The sequence below is a fragment of the Castor canadensis genome, chromosome 16 (genome assembly GCF_047511655.1).
Source record: "Castor canadensis chromosome 16, mCasCan1.hap1v2, whole genome shotgun sequence".
NCBI classification, from domain to species: domain Eukaryota; kingdom Metazoa; phylum Chordata; class Mammalia; order Rodentia; family Castoridae; genus Castor; species Castor canadensis.
In genome coordinates this window covers 47,817,401-47,833,988 of record NC_133401.1, presented here as the reverse complement: position 1 = coordinate 47,833,988, position 16,588 = coordinate 47,817,401, and the positions used below count along the sequence as shown (strand labels likewise).

Here is a 16,588-nt window from a genome sequence, read left to right as displayed (position 1 = left end):
GTTGGTGACTCCTACAGCGACGCACCTCTCCTAAGCAACCCCAGGCCACGCCCCTTCCTGGTCCCGCCCGCACGCCACTCACTACGCTGGCCCCGCCTCCTCAGTGTCAGGCTGCTGGGTGCTCAGGCATGGCCGACGCCACGCGTGCTTCCACGTACGCACTCCAACTTCTCTTCCCGCGAGATCACATCCGGGTCCATCTTAGTCACCGCCCCTTCCTCGCCACACTTCCGGCTACTCCGACCTTTTCCGCTGCCCCTCTGCCGGCTTTCCTTCTGCTTCCCAGCTCGTTGCTGGCCTTGGCTCCGGCCTCTCAGCGCCCTTTACAGGAACCCAGCCGTGCTCTCTCATCTCGTTTCTCCCCCGAGGCTTGGGGCGGCGGTAAGTCGCGTCCTCGGGGCCGAGGCCTGCGGCGCGGAGAGTCCGCGCAGACTTGACCCCGCGTCGCCGCGCAGCTCCAAGGAAGCCGCCGTCGGGATGCCGCAGCCGGGGTCCGCGCCGTGCTGGGCGGCCGCCGCGGGCCGTTGGGGCTGTAGGTTGCTCGCGCTGCTGCTGCTGCTGCTGCTGTCGCTGTCGTCGCCAGGGCCTGCGGGCGCCTCGGAGATCACCTTCGAGTTGCCCGACAATGCCAAGCAGTGCTTCTACGAGGACATTGCCCAAGGCACCAAGTGCACCCTGGAGTTCCAGGTACTGCGGGCCCGGCGGGGTCCGGGCGGGAGCCTACGGTACCCACTCCGGGGAGCCAGTGTCGGGCGTTTATGTGGCTAGAATTTAAGACCGGATGTTAAGACCTATGAGTTCCAGAAGTGCTTCCTCTAAGTTGGGACATTGCTTTGCATTCTCTAGTGGTCTTCATTAAGACCTGTTAGACTTTCTCCCTTAAAAGATTGCATTAAAAAAGAAATTGCTCAGTAATGCAGTGTCAGTTGCCCAGTATTGTAATTTACACCTCCACTTGAATCAGATTAGCAGTGCTGCCAGTGTCTAACTGCATTTGCTTTTTAGTTTTTTCAGTGGTTGAGGACTTCGAATAATGTAGCCCCTACTTGTTAGAGGCTGGACGACCGTCTAGAACAGACAGTTTTTGTTGGTAGGTTCACTTAACATCCACCCAGCTGTTGAGTGCCAGGTGCTGGTGACACCGAAGTGACCAAAATAGGGTCGCTGCCATCATTCTTGGTTTTCCTCCCATCCCTCCCTTCCTAATTAGTACTTTCTCATCCATCAAAACTAAAGAGCAGTAACTAGAGGGTAAGAGATCTGGTTTTTGAGATCCACGAAGGCTGCCTTTAAAAATCACTTTTAAGCTGAACTTTAAAGGGTGAGTTGTAAATACTTTGTTAAGGGAGGTGGAGTGTAACCTCTGGTAAGAGTGGATACTGAGAATTTGAGGACCTTAGGTTCAATATGATTAGCAATACAGGGGGCAAAGGAGGGAGGTCAGCTGGAGCCAGACCATGTAGTCTTCTTGACCATGTTAAGGATTTTCCTGTTTCTTGAGCATGGGGTGCTATCACAGGGTTTTAAGTAGTTCAGTGAAATGACCAGAACATTCTTGGGAGCTGCATGGGTTATAATGCATGCAGGCAGAAAAGGTAGGTAAGTTTCCGAGTGGATGTGGAAAACTGGTTAGGAGACTATTGTGTCCAGGCAAGAAGTGATCATGGCTTAAACTAGGGTAGTAATCAAGGGGGGTAAAAAATGAAAGGGCGGGGGGACTGTATTAGGTAAAAAGCAGCAGCATTTGGTAATGATTTGGCTATAGTGGATGAGGGAGGGGGAAGTGAAGGATGACCCCTAGGCTTGCTTAAATTCATGAATTAGGACCAGATCACTAAAAAGATAGCAGGACTTGTAATATAATATGTAAGCTGAACTTACCTTTGTATGAATTCAGTAAGTATTTCTTGGATTCTTTTATGTGTAGACCCTATGCATGGTGCTCAGGGTACTATAACAGCTTAAAAAGTAGTATCTGTTAAGTATATAGTGTGCTAAATGTTTCAGATGTGATAGTTAATTTGCAGAAAAACAATATGAAATAGGTAAGAGTTTTTAATTACTTTTTTACTGGTGAGACTGAGGCCTAAATAGATTTAGACCTAAGGTTGCCAAACTTAGAAATAACAAAATCAGTGTAGAGTCCCAAGTTGAACTCTAAATTACTATACTGCTTCCCTAAGATAAGACTTACTTTGACCTCAGGTAGCTTTCATAGACACCTGGTCATATAATGTGAAATGCAGCACTAGAAGTACACACTGGGTAGAATGCTGGCAAGAGGAGTCATTGGGAAATTTAGCTGGCATAACAAGTGGGATTTGTTCTAAAATGTGGAAGAGAAGAGAAGAAAGCGCACCCTAGACAGTTAGGCTTGTGAGACTTCTAGCAGGTCTGAAATTAGCCTGAGCTCTTCTGAAGTTTGTGTGTGGTGCTGAAATACACTGAGTAGCAATAGTTTTGCTATAGTAACAATAGTAACTATGGGTGTGACAACTTTTGGGGATTGTTTGTACCAAGTTTGTCAACAATTTTTCTTTTTACAACATCCACATTGATGATTTGCACCTGGTTTCTTCTGTGTGGATCATTCCCCGCCATGCTCCCCTTTTGCTTTTGAGACATTACATATGCCTTGTGACCAGAAAACGTTGCGGCACAGGGCAGTACTGGAATTTGGACTTAGGGCCTCATGCTTGCTAGGCAGGCACTTATTTTGGTTTTTTTGTACATTTGGGTGGTTCCTGATTTGATAGAATGGTTGGCTGCAGACTTCACAGGGGGAAGACAAAGGATCCCATACCTGACTTCTCCAGACCTCTTGAAATGAGACAGCCTTTCACGGTGAAGTTTTGTACGGTATTCTTTTCTGTAATAAACTGTAGATTTGTAAGTATTGCTATTTGGAGTCATGTGATTCTTTAGCAAACAAACCCTGTTGAACTCCCACTGTCGTCAGTGCAGGTGTAAAGCAAGAGTTCTTTAGAGAACTTCTGAAGTCTTTCTGATATTTTAAGAATATAGAATCAGCAAAGGTTTGTACAAAAGAGGTCTGTCCCAAGGAAGGTCCAGGGGAATGGTTTGCCACAGGACACAGATTTAGATTTTTTGATATGCCGCAGTAAATTGTCAAAATGTTTTAAATGAGGGCTCATTGGGAGGTGAAGAAACATGAAAGTTGCCTCCTTCTGTTAACTGACATGCCTAGTCTTCACGCAAAATCACAGTACTTGAGCTCCAAAAATGTGAAAAGAATTTTCAGGTGTCTCACAAGGTGAAAATTTTATTTATTTTAGTATAATGGGATAAAAGTGGAGAGAAACTTAAAAGAAGAAAAAAGCACCTTCTGCTAGAAGTGCAAGGGTGGGAGACAAGCTCGAAACTGGAGGCCCCTCTGTGGGTTCTGTAGGCGCTGAGCTGAGGAATTACACATCAAATTGAAGTCTGGCAGTCCCAGTCATTAGATGATGGTTCTCGGTGACCAAGAGGGGTGTTGTTTGTTATTTAAAATATGGCAATAGAGGTGACTTAGACCTATCTAAAACACAGGACGGTGGGTGTCTAGGTGTTTTTAGAACTGCATTAGCTAAACAGGTCTTTCATTTTTCTGTCTCCCTAATCCATTCAAGAAGTCTGGCAGCTTCAAGATGCAGGCAGATGTGGATATACCCCTATGTGTCTCCCTGCTCTTGTAATTTAACATCTAAAGGGAGGTGGGAGTGGCGCTTGCTGCTCTGGCTTTTCAGTTGTTCATCATTCCAAGTATCTAAGTCTGACCCTTTTAATATTTATTAAATATTTTAGTATTTATTATATCATTTCCTTATCTATCTTGCCTCACTGCCAGAGGACATTTGCAATGTTGTCAGGTACCGCGACTGGCATCTAGTGTGGAGACCAGGGATGCTACTAAGCTAAGCGTGGTACACATGGTGTGCAGGATGACACAGCCCTTTCTTACAGTGATTCGTTTAGCACATGATGGGAGTAAGACCACGTTGGGAAACCCTGAGTTAGCGGGACAAGACAATAGGTCCTGAGAAGACTTAGTGACAGTAGTGCATTGTGGATTAGGGATGAGGTAGACTTGAGAGGCAGTATGACCAAGAGATTGCTGGGATTGTTTGGACAGGTGGGGACACTTAAGTCTGAGAGAATGCCCATTTCCAGTTGTAGGTAACTAGACAGGTTTAAAGGACATACTATTAACTAAAGTAAGATTATTTGTTTTAAAGTTTGTTGTAGAAAAGAGGAGTAATACCAGTTCTGGTCCTGTATAGTTTGTATGTGTGTATTTGATTATTTAAAGTACAACTGTCAAGTGTGAATAACTTGAGTATATCAAAATGAAGTCGTCATTTGCTCCTGGAGAAAAGGTTGACTTTTAAGGGGAAGGGGAAATGCCCATTTGATAATATGCTATCTTTTTAATGTCAGAGCATTTTATCTGGCCAGGTGTGCTGGCCCACACCTGTAATCCCAACTACTTAGAAGGCTGAGGTAGAAGGATGTTATCTGTATATGAACATTTACATATTTGTACAGTTCTCTAAGTGCATAATTATATTTCATTTAATTGTCAAAATGATCTTGTAACATAGTTAGTCATCATCTCTCTTAGTGACAAAAGGTCACTTAAGAGACCTTCCTTTGAAGTCCAAAGTTTGACCTCTTTGTTCTACTGATGTGGAATGTCAACATTATGTTCGCCAAGAGAGTTCAAACCTGAAATAACAAGTTTGCACCATCCAGTCTCCTGGTGGTTAGGAACCCTCAAACCTGATGGCCTCTTCTTGACCCTTCTTTTTAGGTTAAGTGGTATCATAGGCTCATGATAGCATGGTAAAGTTGTCTGACTAGTTTGAAGTGAATAAAAGTGTCCTGTCATGAGGAAACTTACTTGGTTTCTAAAGCTTTAATTGAACTGAAATCTGCCTTTCAAGTTCCATCCACTGGTGAAAATCAAGAAACGTAAAAATGGCTGTGCTACAAAAGTCCTTTGCCAGTAACTTTATTGCCTATTAGCAGGAAACTTGGTTAATTTCTCAAGCTCATTAGTTGTGGTAATCTCTTTTTATTATCTGTTGCAGGTGATTACTGGCGGTCACTATGATGTAGACTGTCGATTAGAAGATCCTGATGGTAAAGTGTTATACAAAGAGATGAAGAAACAGTACGATAGTTTTACCTTCACAGCTTCCAAAAATGGGACATACAAATTTTGTTTCAGCAATGAATTTTCTACCTTCACACATAAAACCGTGTATTTTGATTTCCAAGTTGGAGAAGACCCACCTTTGTTTCCTAGTGAGAACCGTGTCAGTGCTCTGACCCAGGTAAATGAAAAGTTAGCAAAGTATAATATCATGCGTTGACTCACTGATTGACGTAGAATTGTGAGACTTTAACACAGTCTTTAAAACCTATCTTCATTCTTACAGTAGACTAGCTATTTCACAGAGAACTTCAGAATTTTATAGTGAGATTGGTGTTAAGATTTTATGAACTTTCAAGTCTAAAAAAAGAAGATCCCCATTAGTCAGCTTTCTTTGCTGTGACAAAATGCCTGAAGTAATCAGGAGGAAAGGTTTTAAAAGTATAACAATTAGCTATGGTTTCAGGCCATGGTTGGCTTGCCCTGTTGATTTTGGGCCTGTGGAGAGGTGGAACTTCATGGCGGGGAACAAATGGTAGAGCAGAGTTGCTCACCTTGCAACAGGCAGCCTGGAAGCAGAGAGAGCAAGGGTCTGGGGTCCCAGTATTCACTTGAAGGGTTGGCATGCCCCAAGTTACCTAACATTCTTCTGTTAGGCCCCATTTCCTAAAGGTTCTACCACCTTCCAAAAGTGTCACAGGCTGGCTACCAGCCTTTAGCATGTGGACCTTTGGAGAACATTTAGGATCCAAAATGCAGAAGTCACTGAGATGGAATCAACAATAGTAAAGGGCATTTAGAAAGGCTAAGCGGCCCTGGTGTTCTGAAGCACTTCCTGTCATCTGTGAAGGATGTTGCTGCTCTACCTTAGTACAGTGGTAAAGTTGGAAGCCAGTGATGTCTAAATTGCTGTGTACATAGGCCACACAGTGGTCTTTACACAGTACTGAGTGTGATTCAAGCCTCTGTTACAATAACTTTTGCTATAACTTGAGGTAAAACGTTGGAAATTAGTGGTAAGTCATCTAGTAAACAGTTATCAAAGCTAAATTGGGTTTTATTTTGAAGAAAGGTTAATAAGTGAAAGAAAAAGGTGCTGAACAGATACTTGCTCAGGTGTTAAGCAGGCCATTTTATTTCCACTTCAAATACAGTAGAACTTAAGATAATATCTAAAAGACACTTAGGCATCAAAAGGAATTACTTACCACCTGCCTATTAAAACAAACTGGTATTTCAGTGTATCTGGGTTCCATTTAGTCTTCTGGCTAAAGTCCACTGCTAGAGGCAGTTTTAAGAATGTCTTATTATAGCCTTAATTCATAAACCTGTTGTAAACATTAGCAATATGTATTAAATTGCTGTTATTTTTAGAAATGTTCTCTTTAGGATTCTGTATGAAAAGGTACTTTGCTTTTTTTTTTGTCTTTTCTTTTTTGGTGCTGGGATTGAACCCAGGGCCTTGCACATGCTAGGCAAGCGCTTCACCACTGAGCTACATCCCAGCCTTGGTATTTTGCTTTGTAAAAGGGTTTTGTTTGGAGCTGTTGTTTGTAATTTAACCTGTTACTATTCCTTAGTGGATTTTTTTCTTGTATAGGAAGGTAGTGCTTTAAAAGCCTCCGTGTATAAACACGAAATGAGTGGTGGTAAAGTAGCCTCCTTTACTCATTACATTTTCTGCTTTCATAAAGTCAATACACTTCTCATATAGTAGTAATACTTCTCATATAGCAGTTGATCATACTTTAAAATTGAAAAAGTTACCAGCTAATAAATGAATATGTCTTACTATCTCCATTTTTTACCCATTGATAAAGTAATGGATCTAGAATAGGGAGTGATCACCAGTCACTGCTAAAATCATTAGGTGGAAAGCTGGTAGGAAACTTTATAATGGACAAATCAAAGTGATGTTACCTAAACCTAGCAATCATTCACAAATGGAGAGGTAACCAGTCATTATGTGCCTGTGAAAATATGCGGTAGGCAGTATTTAACACTACGAAATGTTCCCACCCAGAACACTGCACCTGAACCCTGTCCAGTCTCTACGTCCAACTGCCAGCTTACGGGAAATACGGAGGACAGAGATCACCTTGGGAAGCAGTCAGCAAAATCCAGGAAGTGGGAACGATACAGTTAGAGGACACACTTTCTTCAACAGATAGTTGGCAAGGAAAAAAGAAAAAAGATGAAAGAGAGCCTAAAAATTAAGGAAGACTTTAAAAATATATCACCTGAGTGCTAATCTTGTTTGAGTTCTCATTGGAAAACAACTTTGAGACATACTTAATTTTATACTTGATGACTCTATAGGACAGTTTTTAGTTACTTTGTGCATTTTAATGCCATCAGGGTTATAGTTTTAAAAGCATTATCTTTTAGAAATAGAAAACTATCTGTAGCTGAAATGATAAAATATCTGATACTTGCTTTAAAATAATTGGGGAACTTAGGTGGTAAATGTAGTTGAAACAAGATAACAAGGACTTATTACTGACACGGGGTTCATTATACTTCTCTATACTTTTGAATATATATAAAAATGTCCACTTTAAAAGCTTAAAAATATCCACATATCTCAGACATTACAGGAATCCATGTAACTGGTCCCCTAATTTCGGTTATTTTCTCTAATCCATCATTTCTTAGACTATATTCTGGGCAGACCTCAAGAGATTCTTAGACATTAATTATTCCTTTCATACTAGAACTTCTTTCTGTTGTTGAGGTGGAAGAGGTTGAGACAGGGTTGTGCTCCATGCCCCATGCCTCAGGCTGGCCTTAAATTTGTGATCCCCCTGCCCTAGCCATTCAAGGGCAGGCATTCCAGGCGTGCACCACCATGCCCAAGGATAGAACGTCATTAAATGTTAAGATAATGTCTATATACCTTCACTAAAGGTGAATAGGTATATAGACATTTCTATATATAGGTAAAGGTATATAGACATTTTTGAATTTCTTAATACGTGGTTTGTGAGATAAAATAATAGTAAAGCATGGATTTCATCATTAGAGTCAAGTTTTTAGCTTAAGAAAAAGTTACCAGATGGAGGCTCACAGGCTGATTGCACAGTAAAACTATCTCATTGGGAACGTGTGTGTGTGTGTATGTGTTGGTTTGGTTGGTTAACAGGCATGAGGGAGATTGATTTAGCAAATAGATTTATTTTAAAAAAGTGGGGCGGGACATTCCTGTTCTGATCTTGTTGATCACTTCCAGATTCAAAAGTTGCTTAAGGATTTTGATAAATAATTGTACCTGGGTTTTTGTTGTTGTTGTTCCTGTTGTGTTTTTGGTAGGACTAGGACTTGAGATCAGGACTCCATGCTTGCAAAGCTGATGCTTTGCTGCTGGAGCCATGCCTCTGGTTCTATTATACCTGTTTTTAAAATAACTTAAAGTAACTTTGACTAACTCGATTTGTTTTTAAGCTTCATCTGGTTTACTTTTGTAATAATTTTGGCTTTGACTTACATTCTTACAGTGGTGAACTTATTGACATGCCATTTTCTTCCTCATAATTTTTATTTGAATAATCTAGACTTGAAATTTTGTAGTCACCAACCTTAGCTGATAAGTATCTCTGCTTTTGTTAGCTTAGTGTTCCATCTACTAATGCCACAGCTGTGACATCTCTGCTAGGGAAAAGACCTGCTTCATGGTGTCTCTCACCTAACCCGTTGTCCAATGGAAGGGAGAACAAATAGATGGCATTACTAAGACAACATATATAAGTGAATGAATGAGTGAGTGCCAGTTGTGGAAGTGTTAAACCAACACAAAACGCAGCTCAGATTAAAAGATGAATGTGCTAGAGAGCGCATACAACAAATATTAAACATGCTAATTGAGAATGTTCCTTTCAGATGGAGTCAGCCTGTGTTTCCATTCACGAAGCTCTCAAGTCTGTCATCGACTATCAGACTCATTTCCGGTTGCGAGAGGCTCAAGGCCGAAGCCGCGCCGAGGATCTAAACACCAGAGTGGCCTATTGGTCAGTAGGGGAAGCCCTCATTCTTCTGGTGGTTAGCGTAGGCCAGGTGTTCCTGCTGAAAAGCTTTTTCTCAGACAAAAGAACCACCACCACTCGTGTTGGATCATAACTGCGTTTGAGAATCCACGCCCATCACCACTGTCACTGCTGTCCTCTGACTGTAGGTACTGAAGAACTTAATATTGGCTACATTTTAAAACCTTATGCATACACTTCCCGGGAGAGATGTGCAGTGCATTCTCCCAAACTGTGCGAAAGACACCTTTTTTATTTGTAAAGGTGGAAAGACTTTGGAACCTGCTTTGGGCTGTTCATGTTAAACACAATACCAGTGATCTACTTTTTTCTCGGTTGTTTATATCTATTCTTCACACACTAAACTTTGGTGTTCTGGTTCCTTTTAACCATTTAAGAGTACTTTTCTTATAGGTAGTTGATATTTTAAAAATCTTAGATTTCAATGTCTACATATGTGTGGAGGAAGAAAACTGCCTTTTAATTGTTTATAGTGAATAAAGTTGTGTTTTTAAAAAAACCAAATGTGATTAACTATAGCCCGAGCCCTATTCTGCACTGCTTAATTTTATGGGGGAAAAGTCTACTGTAGAAATGTTAGTTAATGTTGATACAATTTTAATTCTATATCATGATATAATTTATTTCTCACTAATTTAGAAAATGTCCAGTTTTTGTTCTTTGGGTTTATTTTATGATTTGTAACTAGTTATGTTATTTTCTTTATTAAATAAAGGCCTTCTTAACCACACAGAAAACAGCTTAATAGATTTTATACAGATCCTAACACTCAGACTGTTATAACAGATACAATAATTTGAAAAATAATTTGAAACACTACAAGGGAGCAAATGAAATAGGAAAAGTTTTATTGAGTTATCTGCACTCATTACACTTTTTATAAAGAAGAAAGGTGATCTGAGTCACTTAACATTGGGAATGACTAGTTCTTGCTCTTATGTGGCTTTAATGTCCTCGAGTCATTCACAACTTAAGTTGACAGTGTACTATAGTATCACATAAGTGCCATACATTTTATGCTCATGGGTGAGATGCACTGAGAAGTTAGCTTGGTTTGTTTTTTGTTTGTTTGTTTGTTTGTTTGTTTGGCTGTACTGGGGCTTGGGCTCAGGACCTTCACCATGAGCCACTCCACCAGCCCTATTTTTATGAAGGGTTTTTCAAGATAGGGTCTCTCGAACTATTTGCCCAGACTGGCTTCAAACCAAGATCCTCCTGATCTCTGCCTCCTGGGTAGCTAGGATTACAGGTGTGAGCCATCAGTGCCCGGCTCTGTATTTGTTTTTGTCTTGCTCATTTTTTTTCTACAGTCTCTGGCTAGCAACCTTAATATGATTTTAAAACTTAAACTTTTATGTGTGTTTCCTATTTAGTAATCTTTATTGATTATACTTCATTTAATGAATACTAGTTTATATTCTGTAAACGGTAGAGTTTATAGTATTTATGTCTTGTAACTTGTATAGATTGAGCTGATTAAAATAAGGTTTTGTTCCAAGTATTGTAGAGTAGAATAAGACGATGGAAAATTGTGTAGATGTTTAAGGCTTTTCCGCTGGGTTTGTTTTGTTGGTTTTCTTGTTTTTAGTTTCAACTGCTTTTCTGCCCCTGCCCACCTTCTTCACCTAAAGGTGATGAGCACTGAACAAGACTGTTGTATTGTACAGACTTCGATAAGTGATACCATAGGACATTGAATAGCAGTTCTAGTCACTTAACCATTACTGACTAGAAGTTAACTCTTAATTCTAAACTGTCTTAAAATGCATACATACATATATATTTCTGTGTGTAAGAGCAAAATGAATTGAAGCAGTTCTGCTTGCTAGTTTCAGATGTCACAGTGTAGCAAATGTGAATATTTTTTCAACCCTTCAGGATTCCTGAACATTTATCAGTGGTTAAAAAGAAAAATTTAAGATTTTTCAGCTGTGTTTGGATTCTTGTAATGAAGTTGTCCTGCAGCATCTCGAGTGGCTCGTTATGCTCCATTTGGAAGTTTCAAGCACTAGGGATAATATGACTGATAAGTATGGGAATGTGTAGACTGTCTTTTTCTGGTTGCCCATGGACTATTGTGTTCACGCACTTGGACTGTAATTAAACAGTCAGCTGTAGACCTTGCCAAGTTTGGTGTGGATAGTGTACTTATTTAACTTTTGCCTCTGAAAACTTCATTTTAGACTATCACCATAAATAATTTTTGATGAGGCTATTGAGATACACTAAACTTTCTGAAATCACCAGTTCATTGTGAATAGTGTGGGCTTAGTCTAGTCTCTGTGTAGCTGGTTAAGTTTTGATGACTGTACTCAACTGGGTAATGTTCATACAAATTAGAAAGTACACATCTCCTTATATATAAATGGTAAGTAATATTTTTCTTCCTCTTACAACATAGTTTGTAGCTCATCTTTTTTCTGTAATCCTTCATAACTTGTTGCAATAGTTTGAATTTCTCAAATATTCATGTTTGGACATATGACTCAGAATATTTGAATGTCATAGTTGTATATATTTTTTAAGTAAAATAAATAATGGAAAGTGACTTGATACTCAAGTTTATACCAAAATTTCAACTTGGTAATGATACATTTTAATATATTACTTTGCTAATAATCTAAGTTCTTTTTCCTATTAAAGATACATGGTTGTGGCACACGCTTGGCTTTCGTCTGGGCTTGATGATCGGCTGTGGAGATTCAGTGGACTGAAAAGCAACTTTATTATTTGAAAGATCTCATTTAAATCTCTGTACTATCCATTTTTCTGGTTTCAATCTGTAAATGTAACATTTATAGTTAAATAGGACAAAGCAACCCTATGGCTTTTGTTTTCAAGAATTAAACAAGTTAATATATAAATAATTCTAAAGGGTTTTTCATTTACTTGTGAAAGAAAAATTTCTCTAAAGTAATGCATGTTGGTTCTGCAGGATTGCACTGATGAATGTCTTGGAAAAAAAAGTTTTCAGCAAACTGACTTCAGTTTAATCAGGGCTTAGATCTTTCTAAAGCTCCTTTTAAGCACAGCTTGCAAAAGAGTTTTGTAATTGAGTGGTATTTCATTAAGACATCTGAGAGACGATGGAAGAAAGTAAAGAGGAGCAGCACCACTGCCTCACTCCTGACTTCTGCATTTCTGCTGAAAGCTGTGTGGAAGACAGTGAAGCCATCAGTTGCTCAAAAAGGACCATAATTTTTGTCAGTTACCTTTACATTGTATAGTACTCAGTTGCATCAGTTATTTTTTTCCTGTTGGTGCATTACCTCTTTGCAGTAGCCCTTCGTAGAGATACTCCCATTTTACAGGTGAGGACTCATGGGCATAGAGAGGTTGAGAAATCTACAGATAGTGCTCAGTAATTAGTAGAGTTGAGATGTGAGCATAGTCCGCCTCCTGACCCTGTTTCCCAGTCACCATGTAGTGTTGCCTTCCTATTGATGCATGACAGATCTCTGATAGCACTGTTGCTTATTAGTGGATCAGTGCTTTGACTCTGGAGGCATTCCAAGTTGAATCACTGTGGCAGCTTTGCACAAGTTATTTTATTGACGATTTTCATTTCTTCATATGCTACTGAGGAAATAACTTTTATGAGGAGGATGAAATATTTTTGAAACACTTAGTACCAGTGCCTCACATATACTAAATGACTATCTTTTTATCTAGTCTCTGATATTTCTTCAGTTTCTAAAGTTTTTATTGTGACTTCTCTTCACCTGGTTCTTAAAACAATATGCAACACAAATATGAAAGTGTTCATCTGTCACCATCATGATAGCCTGCTAGAATAAAAAGGCATTCTGACCTCCAGGAACATAACTGAGTTGGTGGGGATAGAATAGCAATATGAGCTACTAATTTAGCACAAGTATTGAAATAGGACTCTAAGGGTCCAAGGTATTTGCAGGGTGCTACGGGAGGACTTGCTCACAGCGGATGCTGATGGCTGTGTGGCTATGACAGTAATTGAGTGGTTTAATCTCTTTTCAGGGATATGGAGTATCCTAGCCCTGTTGCAACAGATTGAAAAGATTGTTCTTGGGCTGGGGTGTGACTCCAGTGGTACAGCACCTGCATGCACAATCCCCAGTATTGAAAAATTAAAAAAGCATATTTTTAACTTTGTTAACAATAAAGGTGATAATTGATCTCCTAAGTGACTTTCATCTTGGAGTTTCCAAATCCTGGAGGAAAATAAAGTGACGTTATTTTCTTCTCCATTCCACATCTCCATTTTATTCATGGGGAACTATCATTAGGAATTAGATTCCAAAATTCAGCTGTACTAGAAATAACACTGGTGTGGCATCTGTTGTCATTGCTGTCATTTACTAATGAACACCACTATGTTAAAACAAAGGGTGACCGGGGGCATGGCTACAAGTGGTAGCCAGTGTGAGACCCTGAGTTCAAACCCCAGTACTGCAAGAAAAAAGTATTTCAGTTCTTTTTGTAGTTATTTGTATATATTTTAAAGAGTTAATCCTATGTTTATAACAGATTTTTAAACTCAAAGTGGTGAAATGTGTCGTAATCCAGAAGAGGGTATTCAACATGTAGAATTCGAAGAGAAAGTTTGAAGGAACATACTGCTATCTGATGCTTAGGTTAAGAAACATGTTGCCTTTATCTTAGAAACCTGTGTATGCATTCCTGGCCACATCTCCCCACTGGTGATTATCAGTGTTCTCATAATGAAAATAATTTTATTTTCTTTGTATCTTACCAGTTGTGCTAGTATGCACATTCACTTTTTTGTTCTTAATTTGCAAGTCATCACAAACTGATACTTTTGTAAATACGAATATACCAGCAATGTCAGCTGTTTCTAAATGCTTTTAGCATGCTTACTCTTCATGCGTTTATCTTTTTATCAGCGAATAACAGTTTGCTAGTGCTGATTGACACCTGCATTCCTTAACAGTCTAAAAAAGCAGGCAGAAGTAAGCATTAACAAATACAATCTAATAAAATTTTAATAGAACATTACATGTGTTCTTTAGTGACTTGTTAACATGGTAGTTGCCCATTGTGTTAGTCTTATTTCCTGTTGGTTTAACCAAGTGCTTGAAGCAGAGTACATGAAAAGAGGTTTCTTTTAGGCCAGTTTGGGAGACTGAACGTTCTAGATCGGATGACCCTACTTGTTGGTCCTCTGGTGAAGGGCCCTGTCTGCATCACAACATGGTGGATGGCATCATGGCAGGAATGTGCATGAGAAGAGGAATGCATATAGTGAGACAGGATGCTAGAAACCAGACAGAAGGTGAAAGACTTTCTCCTTTTAGTAACAGCCCACTTTTGCTTGAACTAACAAGGGTCTCACAAAAACTACCTTAATCCTGAGTGCAGTGTCCCAATGGCCTGAGTACCTAGTAACCCTTCTCTTAAGGTTGCAGCACCTCAATACTACCACACTGGGTACCAAACACATCCAAACGATGGCATTCGTGTTGATGCTTGAGGGTCTTTGTTACTGCGCTAGTCCATCGTGTTACACCATAGTTACGTGTCCTTTCTAGTGTGCTGGCATTGGAGTTTCTCCAAATGTTTTGCTATTATGGACAAAGCCCCTATGAGCACGCTTGTGTAAAAGTTCTGTTGCACAATATATGATCTCTGCAGAACTGATGGGTCATTAGAGACGTGCATCTTCATCTTTACTAGGAATACGTTCCCAAAACACTTAGGTATCATGCAGTTTGTTCACCAGCAGCGTCAGAAGGCTCCATGCTTGCCATTGCAGACTAGAGCTTTAAAAAAAAAAAAATGTGCATATAATGGTGCAGATTGAATATTCTTCATCTGAAAATCTATAGTATGTGCTGCCATTCATTCAGGCTGTGCAAATATTTCAAAACTCCAAAATCTAAAACTCTTCTGATTCTATGCATTTCTGACAAAGGGTACTCATCTCGAATCTCACTCTGTTGCTTAATTCACATTTCCATGATGTTAATTATTTCCACAGGTTCATTATCTTTTGACAGTACCTGTTCAAATCATTTGTCCATTTCTAAATATTGCATTGTTTACTTTTTAAAAGACAGAATTCCTTTATAGATTGAAGATATTAATCCTTTTGCTTGTAAGTATTTTAAATGTATTTTAAGGGTTTGTGTTTATCTTTCTACTCCTAGTGAAATGTATTAATCTTTTTTCTCTGTTGGTGTTTTATGTCTTGTTTAAAATACATTTCCCTCTCTGAGGTCATGAATATGTTCCAAAATATGCACAGTTTTGTCTTCTTCCTAGATTGAATTTTGTGTATGGAGTGAAGCAGGTAATCGGTTACTTTCATTTTTTCTTCCAGTTCTTAAGAATTCATCTTTATTGACTGAGCATGCCACTTCTTTCATCTGTTAAATGCCCATGTTTACAAGAGTGTATTTCTGTGCTGTCTTATCCCAAAGGTCAGTTTTGTTTGTGTACCAAAACATAACCATCTTAATTACTAAAGCTTTTAAAAATCTTGATTGGAAAAAAGGAACCTGGCTCTTCAAGAGTTTGGCTCTCAGCAGTACCTTGCAGTTTTATACACATTTGAGAATTAGCACAAGTTTCAACAAAATAAAAATCTGTTAGGATTTTGATCAGAATTGTATTTGGTTGGTGAACAAGCTCCTCTTTATAGTAGAATACTTTCTGGTTAATTAATGTCATCTTTCTATTGTTAAGGTCTTTCTTAATACTCTTGATAAAAGTTTTATAGTTTTATTCATAGAAGTTCTCCATATTATTTTGTTAAATAAATCTTGTTTTTGTTTTGATTGTTTTGAGGTGGTCTCACTGTGTTGCCCCAGCTAGCCTGAATTCCTGGGCATAAGTGATCCATCTGCCTTAGGCTTCTGGGTAGCTGGAAGTACAGGCATGCACCACTGGCCCAGCTAATCTTGCTTTCTTATTTCTTCATATATTTGATGCTTTTATAAATGGTACCTTTAAGTTAAAAACTTTTCCTTATTGCTGGTATATGGAAATACAATTTTTAAATTGATTTTTTCTGTTCAGCAACCTTGCCAAATTATAAATTCTAGTAATTTATTTATAGATTCTTTTGGACTTACTATATATTCAAGTGTATCATCTACAAGTGACAGGTGATGTGTTTTTCTTTCTGTTCCTCTTTTTTCTTGTGTAATTGCATTTGCAGAGACTTCCAGTGCAACATTGAATAGAAGCAGTAAAAGGAGGCATTCTTTTTTGGTTCCCATTCTCTGGGAATGCCTTAAACATATAGTATATATGCATTTTACGATTGTTTAAATATAGAGATTTCCCTGCAACTCTTAGTTTCTGAGGCGTTTTTATGCTCAGAAATCAGTTCGAATTTTATGAAAAGTTCTTTATTAATTTTTAAAAATCATAATTCTTTTTTCTGGTCAGT

General features: G+C 39.0%; 1 protein-coding gene across 1 annotated transcript in view; it reads left to right on the top strand.

Moving 5' to 3' along the window:
* The first annotated feature begins 221 nt into the window (after positions 1-221).
* Positions 222-16,588, top strand: part of Ticam2 (TIR domain containing adaptor molecule 2) — a 48,181-nt gene continuing 31,814 nt past the window's right edge. Inside the window, exons 1-3 of the mRNA XM_074056987.1 lie at positions 222-687; positions 5,091-5,336; positions 9,032-9,159. Coding sequence (XP_073913088.1) covers positions 478-687; positions 5,091-5,336; positions 9,032-9,159 — 584 coding nt within the window. The 5' untranslated portion in view covers positions 222-477. The remainder of the gene's footprint in view (positions 688-5,090; positions 5,337-9,031; positions 9,160-16,588) is intronic.